This window comes from Meriones unguiculatus, chromosome 1 (assembly GCF_030254825.1).
Source record: "Meriones unguiculatus strain TT.TT164.6M chromosome 1, Bangor_MerUng_6.1, whole genome shotgun sequence".
In the NCBI taxonomy this organism is placed as follows: domain Eukaryota; kingdom Metazoa; phylum Chordata; class Mammalia; order Rodentia; family Muridae; genus Meriones; species Meriones unguiculatus.
The window spans coordinates 92,710,073-92,729,971 of record NC_083349.1 but is presented as its reverse complement, the minus strand read 5'-3'; the positions used below and the strand labels follow the sequence as shown (position 1 = coordinate 92,729,971).

Here is a 19,899-nt window from a genome sequence, read left to right as displayed (position 1 = left end):
CAAAAGGGGCCACTCCTAGCATCGCAGAAGAGAAAGGATCAAAACAAAACACAAAACCAACATATGGGGCTGGAAAGATGGCGAAATGACTCAGAGCACGTACTGCTCTTGCAGAGGACCTGAGCTGAGTTCCCAGTACTCACATCAGGTGGCTCAAGCCAACTGTGACTCCAACTCTGAGGGATCCAATGCCCTTTCGTGGCTCTGCAAGCACTACGCTCACATGCTGGAGCCTACACACAGTTAACATGCATTTATAGACAAAAATCTTCTCTCCTCTCTCTCTCCCTCTCTCTCTCTCTGAGACGGGATTTCTCTGTGTAACCCTGGCTGTCCTGAAACTCACTCTGTATACCGGGGTGACCTCGAACTCAGAGATCTGCCTGCCTCTGCCTCCTCCCGAGTGCTGGGATTAAAGACGTGCTGTAGCCTAGCTAACAAAGTCAAAATCTTTTAAAACATCTTTAAAGCATACTATTTTTTTTTAAAGACAGTCTCACTATGAAACCCCGGCTGGCTTAGAATTCACTGTGTAGCCCAGGCTAGCCACAAACACAGAGATCTGCCTGCTTCTAGCTCCCAAGTACTGGGGACACAGGCGTGCACCACCACCCCTGGCTGGAGCATACTTTGCTAAAGGCACAATTTTCCCTGTTTTCACGCCATCAGCAAGACAGAGATGGCTTCCGCTAGAGATACATGCCCTAACTTTCGGTGGTATAGCGGTGTCTCTCTACCTCACAGCAAACTTATTTTAGGAGCCCCTCCCCACCTCCCCACCTTACTAAGGCAGCAAGGGTAGCTCTTGAAGTCAAGCTCCTCCCCTCCCCTAAATTAACTGCTAGACTTTATTTTGCTTCCCTCGGGTGGGCTCTATAAGGGTTTTTAAGTACATGTTTTGGGAATTTCCTTTCTTGACATCCTTTGGTTTTCTGGAAGAGGTCTGTGTTCCTACCCCAGGGGAGCTTTAGTTATATCATCCTGTCTCTAAATCAGTCTGTCCCTGCCAGCAGCTGTGACCTCTTAGGCCCCGTGGCTCCCTTCTTGCCACAGTCCTCTTTTCCTATTCCAAGAGAATCTGGCTCTAAGTAACACACGTAGAATCCATCTCATCCTCCGTTCTCTGCAAAGATGATCACAGTAGACATCCATGAGGCTTTAAGCAAGTTTACCCCTTCTGACCCTCAGTTTCCCCATCTATTTTCAAAGGTGGGTTTGATGAGGCCAAATATTACCAGGGTCAGTACAGCCAGGGTTCCTGTCTCGAAGTAATAAAACTGATACTCTGGGCCAATCTACACTTCCCCTTGTTTGGCTTAACGATCTGAGTCAGGCCATCTCAGAGCCATGACTTATCAGAATCAGTGTGACTTCCATGAGAATGATGGTTTCAGCTGTAGGCCCTACAAGACACATCTGGCATGGATGGAGACATGTTTGACTCTGCCGTGTAGAGGAAATTAGCATTAACGTCATACTAGGACTAGGGATGTCACTAAACGTTCTGTAGTTCCTAGTGCAGCCAGCACAATAGAGATGACCCTTCCCGAAGGCCAGGGCTGAGGAATCCTGGACCAGATTTTGGAGGGAGGGCCTGCGCTTACCCTATTAACCACAGCCCCCCCCCCCAGCAACCAGAGAAAGTAGTGTGGCTCCTGGGACGTTCTCACAGATCCTCAGTCTACTGTAGAGGAAAGCAAGGCAGCTTGGAAGGCAGGGATTTTATTTTGCCTGAGGGACACTTTTGGAATGACCCTGTCCCTAGAATCAAATGCCCTTCAGTGCTCAGGACCAACAGTATTTGTTTTAATTTATGAATAAGTATGAGTCATGTGTGTTCAGGTGCCCAAAGAGGCAGAAATGGAAATCAGGTCCCCTGGAGTTTGAAGGAGTTCCAGGCATTTGGGAGCTGTCTGATGTGAGTGCTGGCATCTAAATTTGGGTCCTTCAGAAGAACAAGCCATCTTGACTTGACTACTGAGCCATCTTTCCAGATCGAGGGTCACCCAGATTACTTGATGTTGTTCCTGAGACTCTAGTTCATATATAGAGTCAGACAAGAGAGATGAAATCAAAACAAATGCTGAAAAGGAAGAGGTGGTTCGAAAAGTCTAGAGGAATCATCCATGGCAAAACTTAACAAAAACTAAAAGAATTCAATATAATGGCAGGATGCAACAGAAAGATGCAGTAGAAGGTGCAATGGAAAGAATTGCCTCATCTATGGAAAGATTGAAAATATAAAACAATAGTTTGCATTCTTTAGAAGTAAGTTCGGTACAGTTAGCATGGCAACACGACTCAGCAGTGCTTTCAGTCAGACCCAGGCTTCTGTCTTTGTCATTTGTGAGTCATCCAGCCATTCCCTGGGCTTGATCATTGTCTTTATGGTTAAAAGTGACAGCTAGTGCCTGATAGCCATGTGCAAGACCGGAGAGAGGAAAGAGAGAGGAACAGTTCTGCACAGGTGACTGTCTAGAACTTAGTCCTAGCCACACCCAGTTCCAAGGGAGGCTTTGAATTCTAGTTAACAGATGCATAGCTTATACAACCACATGTACACACAGACACAGACACAAACAACCTCACTGTTCTCTTCCTAAGGAAACAGGGTTCACTGGGACAATCAGCCACCTGCCACAAAATGTAGCAAGAAAGCGTCAAGATCTGTTTGAGAGAATCACTAAAACCCTCCCAAAGGGCACAGATAAGACTTGAACAAATGGAAAGACAAATATATTGGCCAAGAAGATTCAACATCACAAAACATCAATTCTTCCCAAGTTAATTTATAACTTTAAACATGTTCCCAGTAAAAACAGAAGCAGGATATATATGTATACACAGAAAGAGAGAGCGAGAGAGAGACAATTCTAAGGTTCATATGGAAAAATAAACAAAAATCTAAGAACTAAGAAATTTTGAAAAGAGAGACCAACCACACCAAGTATTAAATATACTATAAATTACAATAATTTAAAAGTGTGCTGTAGAAAGGTGTTACTGGGCAAAGGGTGCAGCAAAAACTCCATTTGCATATGAAAATTTGCCATTCAGTAAGGGAAAGATAAGGTTTTTTTTTCTTTAATTTTAAGTTTTAATATTAATTACAGTTTATTCACTTTGTATCCCAGCTGTAGCCCCCACCCTTGTCCCCTCCCAATCCTGCTCTCCCTCCCTCATCTCCTCCCATGCCCCTCTCCAAGTCCACTGATAGGGATGGTCCTCCATCTGACCCTAGCCTATCATGTCTCATCAGGACTGGCTGCATTGTCTTCCTCTGTGGCCCGGTAAGGTTGCACCCCCCTCAGGGGGAGATGATCAAAGAGCTAACCACTGAGTTCATGTCAGAGACAGTCCCAGTTCCCCTTACTTGGGAACCTGCTTGGACACTGAGCTGCCATGGGCTACATCTGTGCAGGGGTTCTAGGTTATCTCCATGCATGGTCCTTGGTTGGAGTAGCAGACTCAGAAAAGAGCCCAGATTTCTTGATTCTGTTGCTCTCCTTGTGGAGCTCCAGTCCCCTCCAGGTCTTTCTATCTCCCCCTTCTTTCATAAGATTCCTTGCACAACTATACCACTCCTAGGTATATATCTAAAATATGCTCAAGTACACAACAAGGACGTTTACTCACCCATGTTCCTAGCAGCTTTATTCGTAATAGCCAGAACCTGGAAACAACCCACATGATCCTCAATTGAGGAATGGATACAGAAATTGTGGTACATTTATGCAATGGAATACTATTCAGCAATTTAAAACAAGAAAATCATGAAATTTACAGGCAAATGGTGGGATCTAGAGAAGATCATCCTGAGTGAGGTATCCCAGAAGCAGAAAGACACACATGGTATATACTCACTTATAAGTGGATATTAGACATATAATATAGGATGAACATACTGAAATCAGTACACCTAAAGAACTAAGCAAGAAGGAGGACCCTGGGTAAGATGATCAATCTTCATTCAGAAAGGCAAATGGGATGGACATCAAAAGAGGGAGAAAACAGGGAACAGGACAGGAGCCTGCCACAGAGGGCCTCTGAAAGGCTCTACCCTGTAGGGTATCAAAGCAGAGGCTGAGGCTCATAGCCAAACTTTGGGAAATATAAATATTAAACATCAAGATTGCTTCCAGATTTCTAGAAACAAGGAGAGTTGGAGGTGAATGTCAAACTTTTGTCAGAATAAAGACAAAAAATTTATGTTTATAAAGTGAAAGGGAAATAAGTAGGAGAAACATTGGTAGAATGCATATATTACTTGAAAAGGAAAAAAAAATTCAATTTAAGACATGGAATCCAAAACCCATAAAACTAAATATCGATCAATTATGTAAAACTAAATGACATTAGTAAAACCTCCATGAGCCACACCCAAAGTCAGAGATTAATCTGAGGGAAGTGTTCGCAGGTTTTATCCCATACCAAGTCCGGGTCCTGACGGGAAAGAGCTTCTGAGAATCAGTAACAAATCCCACAGTGAAAAGAAGGCATGTGCACATGCGCACGTGCGCACACACAAACACATACGTACACACACGAACATCTATGTACCCACATACACACATATGTACATAAGCACGCACACATGCACACACCCCCCAAAGCTTTCTCTTAAACATATGAAAGCAAATGCTCCAACTTTACGGAAATGTACGAATGTCCTGGGATACTGTTTAAGCTAGCATGAATCTGAAACTTGGCAGTGTGGTGCGATTGTAAGAATGGAGGGAGGCAGCACTGTTATCTGTAGCCAGTGTAAGGCTAGGCATTTTACATCTCAGGAGGGCAGCTTGGTGACATCAACCAAAACCCACATCCGTGCTTCAGATTCAAAAACATCTATGAAATGCATGCAGTTCCTTGACATACATGTAAAGTACCACAGGTCTGAGGTTGTCGACTGTAACAGTAATAGCACAATGTTAAGGGTGTCTTAAATGTCCCTTGATACAAATGCTAGAGCACCGTGCTGAACAAAGAAGCTTTCTCGTGGGTTCATGGGAAAGATCTCTGACACATGCCACGTTAAAAGATACTCTATGGGAAAGTACCCCTTTTGATAAACGTGGGGGAGGCGAACATGTATTCACACTTTCCTATGTATAAAGCATGACCAACATAGGAAATGGACACAAAATAATTGCCTGTCAGGAAAGAAAAGACAACTGAGGAATCCGTGCCAAAGAAGGCTTTATTTCATTTGCCCTAACATACTTTCTTTCTTTCTTTCTTTCTTTCTTTCTTTCTTTCTTTCTTTCTTTCTTTCTTTCTTTCTTTTCCTTCCTTCCTTCCTTCTTTCTTAACATGTGAATATATGATTTGCTAAAAAAGAAATCATGAATGAAATTAGCAATAAATTGAGAAAGTAAAGGTTATCACATTGGTCTATAGGGAAAGAAGGGGCCACTAAATGTTTTATGTTGAAACTGTGATCTTAGTCCTTTAAAAATAAAGACGTCGTCGCAGACTATGGATGGGCTCTTGTGTTTGAGAACAGAGAAGATGGAGTTGGTACCTGGGCAGTTGTCTCTCTGCAAAGCTGTCAAGTTTGCTAAGCACTTGCTCATGTTAGGATGGGTACTGAGTATCTGGGAGTTCTCTAGGAGGACTCTCCCCTGCGTCTCCAGCCCCTCCCCTGCCCTGTAGTTGGACCTCCAAGAAGGCAAAGCTGGGCATCATTCCTCTCAACCCTTCCCCTTTTAGAGAGGCCTATAGACTCCTGTTGGGCCAGCAGCAGAAAGACTCCTGGGCAGGACTGGGGATATGGAAAGGAGCCAGGGGCCTGAGAGAGCCATGGATGAAGAGGAGAAGGGAAAAAACCAGGGGGGCAGCACTGTCCTCCATTGCTTCCTTCCAGCACCCCCCTTCCCTCTTCCTCATGGGGAAGGATGTCTCCTCCGCCCTTAGCAGACATGGCCTGGCTTCCCTGAGGATCCTATCGCTAAAGCTACCCCCAGCCCCTGCCACCCTTACTGCTTCCCCTGACAACTCTGTACCAGACAAGCTTGCCCCACACTTTGTGAGAAGAATGACTATCTCCAGAGGAATGACATTCTCATAGCAGTCAGGCTGGCTCCCAGGGACTGTCCAAACCTTCTGTCCCCAAAGAAAGAACTAGAAGTCACTCACTCATCCTGTGTTTGGTTTTGTGTTCAAACTTAAGAGTTTTCAAAGATTCATATATCAGAGTAGAAATGGAAGTAATGGAGGTAAGATTTCAGACGTCAGTGGCTACAGGGTGGGAAAGAGTATTTTGGTGAGGGCCAACCCAGATCATAGCCAAGGGTGCCCATAGGACTTGCTCATATGACAGCCACTGGGTCAGCTTCTTCCCGAGGGAGAAGACAGGCAGGAAGCAAAGAGGCCAGGGAGGAGTGGACTAGAGAAAACAGCAAGATCTGGAAGAAACGAGGTGCTGTCTCTAGCCAGAAGCCCATGAGAGAGGGGTGGTGTCTGGTGGGCGCCCAGAGGACTCCACCTGACAGCCCGAGTCAGACCAAAGACTGGAATTTTTAGACTCTCTTCCACTTGTAACATACAGCTGTACCCACAGACAGTGCCTTGTTCAACTCACCTCAGAGAAGATTCTTCTTGCAGATAAATTAACACAAAGGCCAGGTGCAATGACACACGCCTTTAATCCCAGCACTCAGGAGGCAGAGGCAGGAAGATCTTGGAGGTCCAGGCTAGCCTGGTCTTCAGAGGTAGTTCCAGGGCAGCCAGGGCTACATAGAAAAATGCTGTCTCCAAAAACCAAAAGAAAAAGAAAGAGAGAGAGAGAGGAAAAAAAAGAAGAAACACAAAGGCTCACTACTGGAAAATATACAGATATGCAGAGAGTGAGAGATGTTGGAGCACTCAGTCGTAAATGAAATGTCATCCTTAGCCCCCTCCCCTCATGGTTCAGGGATCTATGTGGGAAAGGAGGCAGAAAGATTTTCAGAGTCAGAAGCTCTGGGCGTCCCCAGACACAACAGGATGGATGCACACGTGAGCTCACAGAGACTGTAGCGTCACACACAAGATCTGCACAGGCCCAGCGCTGACAGCATAGACACGGGGTCCCAACCCTAAGCAAGACACTATCTGCAATTGATACGCGCTAGCAAAGGGAAAATCAGCTTTCTCTGGAGTGTCACTGGGTGTATTAACTATTCTCCAGGGCAGGTCCCATGCCGAGAACTAGCTAGCCAAAGTTAAAGGATTTTAATGGTGTTTTGTGGAGTTTCTGTTTCATTTTGCTTTGATGGACCATTTTTTGTTTGTTTACCTTCTGGGGCTTTTGCTTGCTTGTTTTGGTTCTCCTGTTTTTGGTTTTAAGAGGCGGTCAGCTTGGATGAGTAGGGAGGTAGAAGTGGTTGGGGGAGGGAAATGTGATCAAAATATATTGTATAAAAATTAATTAAAAGAATTATAACCCCCCCAAAGGAATTATAAGTCCCTTCTATGGTATCCTAAAGACAAACAGGCCCTGGGGGCATTTTATCTAGTGAAGATGGTGGCTAGCCCTGGAAGGGTTGGAAGGCAGAGGAGAACAGCACAGCACAGGGCTAAGACAGCAGCTTTTGGAGTAGGAGACCCTGGCCACCTAAAAAACAAGTCACTTACTACTGGGCTTGGGGGTACATACCTATAATTCCAGCAATCCAAGCCAGAGGTAGGTGGATCACTGTGAGTTTGAGGCCAGTCTTGTCTACAAAGTAAGTCCAGGTCAGCCAAGGCTGCACAGAGAAACCCTGTCTCAAACAAAACAAAACAAAGAAAAAAAAAATTCAAGAATAAGTCACTTATCTCCTCCCTCGATGGTTTCTTATTTCTACAAGGGTAACCTTAGCCATAAGGCATGCTCTTCTGAACTCATGTCCCAAGCAAGAATGCTGGCTTTGGTAATCCAGGGGTGAGCGAGTAAACAGTATCAAACAGAAGCATTTCACTGGTTTTAAAGCCCTCGCTCTTGGGATCTTTGTGACTGTCATCTGGACCTTGTAAAGGCAACTCTGGGTCCTACATGGAGGAATGTTTGCCTCAGCCAGTTCCATATGCCCAGCTTCCCAGTAACAAAACTTCTGCAAGAAGTCAGACCTCGCAGATCCCTCCAACTCAGGTGTTTCATAAAGGGAGTGGACAGAATGAGGGGAAGACTTTCACCTTTCACACACTTCATTCCATTAGTCCTTCAAAGAAGCATACAAACATAGTGTGTGATCCCGATCTGACAGATAGGGGACCAGCCCAGTGAGGTGACTTACAGCAGAGTGATGAGGCCCTGGCAGTCTGGATCCCAGCCCAACATTCATCCTGCTTTCCCACCCCAGCTAGAGCTGAGCCTTGCCCTCACACAGTGCCAGGGCTGGGGTCAGGAGCTAGGCCTGGTGGCCCAGCTGGTTGGGCTCACTGCTCCTTCTGTAATTCTGGAGCATTTGCTGAGAGCAGCACTTTTCTGTGTGCGCTCTTCTTTCTCCGGGAATCTCGGCTGTAAGCAGAAACAGGGTCACAGATGCAACAAGGGCAGGTCCATAAGTACTTCCTGCTCCACCTCCCCTCCAGTCTGGGCCCCATGGAATGCCTGGAGCTCAAGTTTGGATGCCAGGAGGGGCCTGAGCATGGCCCTTCCTGACCTCTGCTTGTAGGGCAAGAGGCCTTTTTTGTCAGGCTCACCTTAATAGCCCAGATAGCTGCTGAGGGAGGCACAGGGTGGTAGCCTTCAACCAAATAGTCTAGATTCATCTACAGGGCCAGGCCTGGAATTTGCAGGGCTATGGAGGGGAGGATCTTATCTAGAACCCTGGTTTTTAGATAAGAAGTCTTAGAACCCTGTAGTATTAAAATGGACCACAAAGGAACCACCTTGGTTGAGGCAGCCAGGACTCCCACCTCTCCTATACAGAAACATCCAGATCTAGATTATCTCCCTGGCCCAGGAGATTAACCTTTCCAAGGCACCATGCTCCTGCAGGCAGGGATCGGTCCCCATCAGCATGGATTTCAGATCCCTCTTCATGGCATCCCAGGCTCTTTGAGGCTGACTCTAACACATCTGTCATATCTTACTACTCTCAGGCCCATGTCCCCTGGTCTGCTTACCTTTGCCTCTGCCTCCCTTCTCCTTGGATTCCTGTCTTCACAGTCTGCCCAAACATTACCTTCCATCCAACCCCGAGGCCCACTGCTGCTTGCTTATTTTTACTGCCCACACCAGCCAGCCATTATCTCGCCCTCTGAAATCCAGCAGCTCAAACTCTTGTGGTTTCCTCTGACCAGGTGATGTTGTATATGTCAGCCTGAATCCTCCAAGCTAGTTAACTTGTGAAGAATGGGGCCAAGGGGAGCAGGGTCTAAACGCCATGAGTTCTAACCTTAGTACAGTCCCAAGGCTGTGGAGGATCCTGTCTTTTGCTGGGTTGCTGTAAGTATTGTTGAGATTTGACTAGCTGGGAGATGACCCTAGAATGAGGTTAACTTGAGGCAAGTTAAAACCTCCTCCAAGACTCCCTTGACTGGAGATTTCCCCAGGGCGTGTGCATCTCTCTAGATCAAGGAAACCCTGCTGTGCCTGTGAACCTAACCATGTGGCCTTGACCTGTGTCGCAGGGATTTGAAACTGGATAACATCCTTCTAGATGCAGAAGGTCACTGTAAGCTGGCTGACTTTGGCATGTGCAAGGAAGGGATTCTGAACGGCGTGACCACTACCACCTTCTGTGGGACTCCAGACTACATAGCTCCAGAGGTAAGTCCTGTGTCAGAGAGTGTCATGGAGGAGGTACAACCCAGTACCATACATTTGGGGGTCATCGAAGGGTGCTAGGTGAAGGCTCTGCGAAAGCAGGATGAATTCTGGGAATAAGAAACAGGAAGGGAAATGGTCTGGTGATTTTTCTGTAAGGTTGTGGTGGTAGTGAAGACGGGATAGGTGAACTGAGAGTCCCCATGCCAAGATGGGCCCTTGCTAAGTGTCGTGCCTCCAGCCTAGACCAGAAACAATGTCAGAGCTGGGACTGAGACAAAATGGTTGACGTGAGCCAGTGTTCCCCTTTCACTGATCCTAACAGTGAAATTCCACTGAAGAGGCATCAAATGGTTTCCCTGGATATAATATGCACAGCAAAACTAGGAATGCTTTGACATTTCCCCTGAGGTGGTAAGTCTACACAGGAGGCACGTGCATGGAGCAAGAGGACCGTGTAAGCAAAGGTCAGGGGTGGCCATTGTGAGCCTCACCAGGAGGGTGCCTGTGTGTAAGTTGAGGGAATAAGTGTGCACACCATGAGGGAACATTCAGCTTGTATCCTTTCAGGGCAGTCGGCCCCAAACGGAGAGATCTCAACAGGAATGCTCAGCCATCAGCCACACAGCCCCACAGATGCCTAATTAAGTTTATTCCATGGTTTTGAGACATAAGACGGGAGAGAGGTACCAATCCCGTTAAGCTTTGCCTGTGTAGAGAAGCTTCCTTCTGTAGGACATTGTTTGAGCACCTGCCAGGCGAAGCTACGTGGAGATAGAGTTGACGGAGGCTCTGATTGCTCCTCTAAAGGAGCTTTTGGTCTAGACAGAGTGACACATGAATAAACAGAACAAAAGGTCTCTGAAACAGGAGAGTGCTTCAAGGTATGGGAAGGTTTCATGGGAGCACCTGAAATTGAAAAATTGAATTGCAAAGAATATATTTTAGGTTTCCTTTAACTATAGGGATGAGAAAAGCAGTGTTTAAAACAAGATCAGAGTGGGAGCCACATAGAAAAGGAAGGCCATTATCTCTAGGCTTTGAATCCTCTCAAGGCAGGGTCTGTGTTTCTTTTTATATATATATATATATTACAATTTATTTCACTTTGTATCCCAGCTGTAGCCCCACCCTAATCCCCTCCCAATCCCACTCTCCCTCCCTCCTCTCCCCCCATGTCCCTTCCCCAGTCCATTGATCATAGAGGACCTTCTCCCCTTCCATCTGATCCTAGCCTATCAGGTCTCATCAGGACTGTCTTTCATAGTCTTTCTCTGTGGCCTGGTAAGGCTGCTCCCCCTCAGGGGGAGGTGATCAAAGAACCAGCTACTGAGTTCATGTCAGAGACAGTCCCTGTTCCCCTTACTAGGGAGCCCATTTGGAGACAAAGCTGCCATGTGCTACCTCTGTGCAGGAGGTCTAGATTATCTCCATGAATGGTCCTTGGTTGGAGTATCAGTCTCAGAAAAGACCCTTAGGCCCAGATTTTTTAGTTCTGTGAAAGGGTCTGTGTTTCTAATCTGGATACTCTCAGGAACCAGCAGACAGATTCTAAATAATGGTCAAATAAATGAATGAGACATTTCAATATAAGCAAAAGCCAAGGGATGAAAACACCTTGGCCATTTTCAGGAGATGTAAATAGCATAACTAGAGCTAGCAGGATGGCTCAACAAGTAAAAGCACTTGTAGCATAGGCCTGACAGCCTGAGTTCAATCCCTAGAATACACTTAAAGGTAGACTAGGAAAATCAACTACTGAAAGTTCTCCTCCGACCTCCTCCACATATATACCATTACGTGTGACCTCTATACACATACACACACACACACACACACACACACACACACACACAAACCACTCTAATCGATAAAGTAAAAACAAAACAAAAAACAAATCAAGAAAATAAGCAAAACTTGTTAAAAGGTTTATTAGCACTTGTAATGATGAAAACAATAAGGATAAAGGAGCCAGGAATATGACCTCAATCCCATAAGATCTATGGACCTACTTAGTGTTTCTTTAGAGAATAGTCCTCATCGTGTCCATCCCAGAAGAAGGCGGGCCACCACAGTACACATTAACAGGCTGAGTAGGGCTGTTACAGTGCACACCTAGCAACTATGTAAACCAAACGTGGTGGTGCAACACTTGTAATCCCAGTACTCAGGAGGTGGAAGCACGAGACTCAGAAGTTCAAAGTCATCCTCAGCTGCATAGTGACCCTGAGGCTACCCTGAGCTTCCTGAAACCCTGGGTCACAAAATATTTTAAATATCTCAATGAACTTGAACTGAACAGCTGGAGGATGTAATTGTTTATGTTGCATATTTATTTCTTGGTCCTGGGAGTCACATTGTTAGATACTGTTTCCCTGTATATGTCTCCTGGAGTTAGTGTTGCTTTTCCAGAACGTTCTATAGTCTCCCATTCACTTGAGCTGATTGTGGATATAGAACATCTGTTGGGTTCACTCTTGTATGTGGGTCATGGTAGCAGCTTTAATGGCTTCCATTTGGAATCTTAGTCTATGTCTTTGATTGGAAAGTCTTATACTTCCTCTTTAAGATACTCACATAAAAATGTTTTAAGTACTCAGGGAAGGATCCACCCTGTGTTTTTTATGTAGCCACTTACACTTTGATTACACTATAACACATCCAATGAATGTCTGGTGAGGTCTTTAAGAAAAGGGGTCATTGTCTTTGTTTCCTTGTGCTGATATTTAACATCTAGTTTCAATTTATTCTCAATGCAATATGAATTGATAAAGTTTCTGCAAAAACAAAACAACAACAAAAAGACAGAGTAAAGGACAGGCCTCCAACAATCTGTCCCCAGATCAGACAACACGAGAGGGGCCAGGGAGAGCTCTGAGTGTGGGCTCAGCAGCTGGTACTCTGCAGAGCTTTGATCTTCTAAAAGCAGTGATTTCAGCCTTAGCAAAATATACCAGCAAGTCAATCTGCAAGAAGAAAGAAATGACAGGGGGGAACTCTCCCCAAAACTTACTTTCTCACCTTCACACTCACTGTTTACTGTAAAAGTCTTTCATTTCTGTCCCTCTTTGAGCCAGTGCCATAGTGGTAGAAGGACTGACAATAGTTAAGAGCCTCCCCCCCCCTTGCTGCCCCAAACATGCCTTTTACAATAAAGGAGAAGCCAGTCGTCTGCCTCCATGTAAAATAGTAGACTAGCCAGATTCTTGGGTGTGCTTCACACAAGGCTCCATAACTCTTCCTGCCCTCACTATACTTTGTGCCCACTGAACAGAATTGCTACAACACTAAATAGCAAATAAATACTGGCCTTATGGTAGGCAAATGGTAGCTGATAAAGAAAGGTATGGCTGCCTTGACAAGGCCTTAGCTTCTTGAGACCTTGTGTCACAAAATATTTAAAATATTCCTATCTGATGAACTGGACAGCTGGAGAATGTAATTGTTTACATTGCATTTTTCTTTCTTGGTCCTAGGAGTTAACATTGTTAGATATAGTTCCTATATGGTTAGTTTCTATATACAGTGTCTATATAATTAGATCTGTATAGACATATCTATATACATAGTGGGAAGGCGAGAAGAAGTTATTCCCCTTGAGCACTTATCACAGTGCACAGCTCATAACAAGGACTAGCCAAGGGTAGCTCCCTCTCTTGGTCTCTTCACTGTTGGGTTATATCATGGGGTTTGAGAAACAGCCCCGAGAGCTGAGTCCAGACCTGCCCAAAATGTCCCCATGTACCTTTGATAAAGTCAGGAAGTGTTTTGGAGCCTTGGGTTCCTATCTTTCCCATGGGAATCTTAATGCCTGCCCTGCCCGTCTCAGCAGGCTGCTTTTAGGCTCTAATGGGATTAAAGTGGGAGTGCTTCAGAAGGCGTACCCTTTTATTCCATTTATTCCAGTAGGAGAGGCTAGCTCTGAAACCAGAGCCACCTTCTGAGGGATCAGCTCTGCCAAGCTGTCTCTCCCCACCTTGCACCGTTGGCTGACCACCTCCCCCCCCCCCCCCCCGGCACCTTTCCCCTTATTTCTCCACACCTGGCCCTGCTACACAAGAAATGGCTATCAGTTCTGGGCCACAGCTGGTTCCATCAGGGCCTGTGCCCGTTCTTCTCACCCCAACCCTTGACCCTCTCGAGGGGCTCGCTTCTATCCCAGCTACCCTGCCAGGGCATACAGAGCTTTACCTCCTTACCAGATTTATTGCTGGCAAGGTAATCATGCCAAAGATAATTAGGGTTGAGCCTAAAAGGAATTATACAGAAGATTCCACCAAAAACAAGGCTCAAAGAGAACCTGGGAAGGCTGAATAAGGCCACCCTGCCATTTCCACGGCTTCACCCAGTCCCAGCATAGACAAACCCAGAGATGCAGCTGCCAGCCACACACCAGACCTGCCTAAAGGGGCCACCGTGTCAGCTAAGAGCGCAGAAGCTGCAGAGTTAACGGGGTGCACTGAGTGAGACACACGGGAAGGGGGTGAAGGGGGAGCTGTGTCTTGAGGGTGCCAGTACGAATGGGCTGGCCACAGCAGCAGGCTCTGGAGAGTGATAGGGAATGACTATCTGGGACTCTCCAAATGCTCCAGGGAGAAAGCTGTGAAAAGTGACTAAAAATGCAGTACTGTAAGGGAAGTACACACAGACCTTAGAAACAGGCAAGACCTTGGGATGTCAGAGGATAGGAGAATATTAGAGAAATCCAGAAAGGCTTTCTGGAGGAGATATGGCAAAGGCATGACCTTGAAGGACAAAAACAAATATGACTTGGTAAGCCAGGCTGACTACTAGATTTCAGGAAGTTGAGGGAAGATCTAGCTTTCCCTGGGGAACCAGCCCATTGCAGCCTGTAGTTGTGAGTTTACAGATACCCTGAACTAACCACTGGGTGGAGACCCCCCAGATGCTAAGGAAACAGGTCATCAGTCAAAGGTACTGTAGAGGGAGCTGCATTTTCTCAGTCTTCTTCATCTGAAACTGAGGTGGTTCCTAAACTATGTCTGTACTTGGGGTCATTAGATGCTGCTAAATTTTTCTGTTTGATCCCAAGTGGTTTGAGATTGCTCTAGAAAGGTATTTAGCATGTTCTGTGTGGGTTTATTACACACAGAAGTTTATTACACACGGAAGTTAATTCTCTGACTACTCATTTGGCCAAATAAGCAGTGTCTAGGAGGAGGGGACACTGTCAAAGATAAAAATCAGAAAACAGTTATAGAATTGATTGAATTTTGGCTTCACCCATAGGGATAACATTCATTCACAAGGTTGGCCCAAGAGTATCATTTATTCTCCTGAAGTAATTGTCTTTTTGGAGGCTTAATGCCTCTGTTTACTCCCCTGTGCCTAGTCCTGGAAGCTTCTAGCCTTTATATAATCCAATTTAGGCCTAGAATATTTTCAGCCTCTGAAATTTACTGCTGAATAAGCTTGCCCTTTTTAGTCCTCTATGAACTCTGGCTGGCTGGTTCAACTCAGCTCTTCTGGATCAGATGCCTCTCCAAGCTGACTGATTAAATCTGGCTTCTCTTAGTTTCTCACTGAACTGCTCTGCTTGGCCTCAAACTAACTATAGCAATCTGTTCTAATCTTCCGGCTCCTTCTCATTCTCTGGCTCATTGTCTTCACTTGTGTTTAGCTTTTTCTGTCTTCAACCTCTCTTTGTAAAACTGCTTCTGAATTCCAGGAACTGAACTGCTACAAACTCAAATTCGCTGCATTGTCTCTCAAGCTGCCTGAACAGCACTGACTAGAACTCAAGAGATCTGCATGCCTTTGTCTCCTGAGTGCTGGGATTAAAAGCGTCGACCACCATGCATAGATCTAAGCTTATCTTTACCTGAAACTTGCTCTATACCAGGCTAGCCTGGACTCAGAGAACTGCTTACCTCTGTCTCCTGGGATTAAAGGTCCTTGGATACGATCTCTTGCCATATTAGCCATGTTCTGAATTAAAATTCCTCAACAAGAAAAGGATAGTCCCTGGGTTTATTCAATAAAAAGTTTATTGGTGAGACTCAGGGAACCAAGAAGAAAGATGGAGACATACATGTCTTTTAATGTCAAAGGAAAGAGCATAGTGGTCCTTTCTGGGTAAAACACACGGGCTGGGGGAGACATCCTTTCTGTGGTTTTTGTCCGTGGAGCATGGGGCTCAGGTAAGTTGAGTGTTGTTACCCCTTAAGGAATATCAACTTTCTGGTTCAAGCCAAGCATGGTGGTACATACTTTTAATCTCAGCACCTAGGAGGCTGAGGCAGGCAGACCTCTTTGAGTTCGAGGACTCTCTGGATTACATAGTGAATTCTGGTCTTGGTAGGGCTACAAAGAAAGGCCCTAGCTCAAGGGAAAGGAGCGGGGGGGGGGGGCGCTGAAAGGGGGCCTGCTCTTAGTTCCATGTGGGCCATCAGCATGTCCCAGCTACCTGTGACAGAACCTGAGCTTGCTGCACAACCAGTCCCTCTCAGCATTTTGAAGTTCATACCTGGCTGCCCTAACTGGGAGTTTGATGTCAAAGAAAGTGGCCCTAAATGTAACTCAGGAGCTTCATCGGTCATTCAAACGAAGAAACAGTCATTTGTTCCCAGCAGAGTTTAGATGGTAGATGCGCACTGTGAAGAGAGGATAGTTGACCTCCCACACTCAGTTTGCCCTGAAGATGTAGCATCCCTCTCCGGTAACACAGCTCCACTCTATGGTGGAGCAAGATGGACAGAAAGGCACAGACCTTCCCACAAGAGCTGGTGGCAGGGTTGTTGCTGGAGCAGGGCTCCTAATGATCCTTGGCAATACCTGTTTCCTGAACAGATCCTGCAGGAGCTGGAGTATGGCCCTTCAGTGGACTGGTGGGCCCTGGGGGTGCTGATGTATGAGATGATGGCTGGGCAGCCCCCCTTTGAAGCCGACAATGAAGACGACTTGTTTGAATCCATCCTTCACGATGACGTACTATACCCTGTCTGGCTCAGCAAGGAGGCCGTCAGCATCCTGAAAGCTGTGAGTCACTGTCTGTCACCTGTGGCTCTGCTCCCTGAAGGCATTCTACCCGTCTCTTCCTCCACCCCGTCTATGTGTGTGTGTGTGTGTACATGTCTGTGTATGTGTGTCTGTGTGTCTGTGTATGTGTGTGTCTGTGTGTATCTTTGTATGTGTGTGTGTATGTGTGTCTGTGTATGTCTGTGTGTGTGTGTCTATGTATGTGCATGTATGTCTCTGTATGTATCTATGTGCTTGTGTATGTATCTGTGTCTGTGTATGTCGGTGTCGGTGTCTGTCTGAGTGTCTCTGTGTGTGTGTGTCTTGTGTCTGTGTCACTGTATATGTATTTATGTGTCTGAGTATTTGTGTGTGTGTCTGTGTATCTGTGTGTGTGTATTCTGTGTGTATGTGTATTTGTGTCTGTGTGTATCTGTGTGTGTGCCTGTGTGTGTGTGTCTTGTGTCTGTGTCACTGTATATGTATTTATGTGTCTGAGTATTTGTGTGTGTGTCTGTGTATCTGTGTGTGTGTATTCTGTATGTATGTGTATTTGTGTCTGTGTGTATCTGTGTGTGTGCCTGTGTGTGGGTGTCATGTGTCTGTGTGTGGGTCTCTGTGTCTAAGTATCCATCTGTGTCTGTGTGTCTGAGTCTTTGTGTGTGTCTGTGTATCTGTGTGTATGTGTATTTGTGTCTGTGTGTATCTGTGTGTGTGTGTGCTCACCAGTCAGTTTATCCAGGATCACTGTGCTGGGCCTAGGCAGAGCCACTTGAAAGGCCAGGAGCCTGAGCGCCTAGTCCTGCCTTCTGTTCTCCTTCAGGACACCCCAGAGTTCAGTCGTGGACCAGCCTCGTTCACAAAGCCAGCCCTATCAAGGGCCCTGGACTCACAGTCCTCACTTTATTCTACATACTTCATGAAGAAAGTTGACTGTCTAAATGACAGATGGGGAATTGGCAGCACTTGTCATAACTTATAGGAGTCGTGACATTGTTAAGACTTACACACATTTTGCAGGAGTCTGGAATCACACACCCTCCCCTGCCTCACTTCTCTTTGCTCCTCTACCTTCCATGGCTCCCGTGTTAGAGGACTCATGACTTTAGCTGAGACCCTGTGTGAAAGCCTTCTTAAAGACAAAAAAATTCTTGGTGGCATTTGTCCTGGGCATCTTCTTCTGCCTCTCACTGGACATGTGTCCTGCTGTGTAGGAGGCTGTTCTGTGCCACTCTCGTTCCTTTAAAAAATGGAAAATTCCTAGAAACTCTCGTAGCTTGTTTTGCTATGAGAGTTTTGCTGCTCTAGGGGACTGGGTATGTGGCTCAGTTGTAGAGCGCGTGCCTACCGTGCATGAAGCCCTGGGTTCTGTCCCAGCAAAATTTAGTCATGGTACCACATGCCTGTCTGTCATACTTTCACAGGGGAAGCAGAATGGAAGAGTTCAAGGCCATTCTTCAGCTACACAGTGAGTTAGGGGCCAGCCTGGGCTCCCCGAGACCTTGTCTCAGAAACAACAAACAGCATCAGAGAGGTGGCTTAGGCGGTGAAGCACCCGCTGTCCAAGTGTGCCGTGTGCAGCGTTTGTTACAGCAGGGAAGACGGCTCCTAGCTCTCTGGTTGTCCCTTTCCCCTGGTTTACAAGGTGAAGTTCCTTTGGTGTACAAGAAGGCGGTGTGGCGGGTGACCTGAAGCATGGTAGGGTGGAGTTTGCTTGAGAGACACACCTGCCCCTTGTTGGCTCACTAGGGTTTCTGCTGGCCCCACGCGGTTACTTCGTAAGTGGAGGACAGCCAGCACCCACTCCCCGCCCCGTGTTCTCACTTATCAAATAACCGAGACACATGATGGGTCTTTAAAATGCCAAAAGGATATCGTGAGATGCTGCGGAAGTCCTTTGTCTCGCCCCTGCTGCCATCTGCCTGTTCACCACACTCTGAACCCCATAGATGACTCGGGTATGGAGTTTTACACAACTATCCATGGCTTCCTTAGGTGTCTACCGAGAAGATACAACACTGCTCTCACTGCTTCACCTTTCGTTGTTGGCTCAGAACTTAGAAAGCTCCACATACATTCCATCCTCCCGGAAGGGGCTGTCACTTCCGCAGATGCTGTGCCAGCCTGCCTCCGCACTGAGAAAAGCTCTTGGCAGCTGTCACGTGGGTTCCCCCACCACGGACCATCCCAGAGTGATCAGCTAGGGTGGAGATGTGAGCCTTCAGCTCTAGTTCCCAGATCCCCACCTGGCCCCAGGCAGCGGCTCTCCATCACCAGAGAGGAGAGCTCTGTGCCTAGCAGACAGCACTCAGCCCCCTTCTGAGAGTCCTCTGCCCACAGAGCAGGAGTGTGTGCGTGTGCGTGCGTACGTGCGTGCGTGTCCTCACTCTCTCCTCCCCTCCTCTCTCTTTGGATGGGCAGCACCGTGGTTTGGACGTTCTCCCTCTAGACACATAGCCAGGAAGTCTGGAGGTATTGAAGTTGACACCGTTGTGGGGAACACAGTGGGTGCCGTCATGATTTATACTGAGATGTGTCAGAGCTGCTGCTGAAGAGCCGGCAGCACGCAGGACAGCCCCACAGTGAGAATGTCAGCAGCACCGAGTGTGAGAACTAGGGACACCGGGGGCAGCAGAGGTGACTCTGAGGTTAGGAGCTGAAGTGTTGCTACAGGGGGCGGGTTTGATTCCTGCTACCCATGTTAGACAGTTGGCATCCGCCTGTGACTCCAGCTCCAGGACACTGGGCACTGAACTGCATCACACACACACACATCAAAACGCAATTTAAAAATTAAAAAGTACATTTTGGAAAGGAAGGAAGGAAAGAAAGAAGAAAGAAAGAAAGAAAGAAAGAAAGAAAGAAAGAAAGAAAGAGAGAGAGAGAGAAAGAGAGAGAAAGAAAGAAAGGAAAGAAAGAAAGAAAGAAAGAAAGAAAGAAAGAAAGAAAGAAAGAAAGAAAGAAAGAAAGAAAGAAAGAGAAAGAAAAAAAACATTGACCTACAGAGACTCAGAGGTTAAAGGTCATGCTGTGTTAAGTGCTTCATGTCTGAGAAGAGAGCCTCTGGCCCAGTCCCCACAGGGGCTCATCCCTAAGCTCATCTGTCCTCTGCTGGAAGAGGGAGGCAGGAAGGGCCATGAAAGGGAGGAGGAGTTGGGACACCCCCATTCCCTTAGAGTGTTATT

General features: G+C 46.4%; 1 protein-coding gene across 2 annotated transcripts in view; it reads left to right on the top strand.

Moving 5' to 3' along the window:
- Positions 1-19,899, top strand: part of Prkce (protein kinase C epsilon) — a 482,657-nt gene that overhangs the window by 436,505 nt on the left and 26,253 nt on the right. For both annotated transcript variants that reach the window (XM_060363396.1, XM_060363401.1), the window contains exons 12-13: positions 9,601-9,739; positions 16,547-16,735. In XM_060363396.1, the coding sequence (XP_060219379.1) occupies positions 9,601-9,739; positions 16,547-16,735 (328 nt within the window). The remainder of the gene's footprint in view (positions 1-9,600; positions 9,740-16,546; positions 16,736-19,899) is intronic.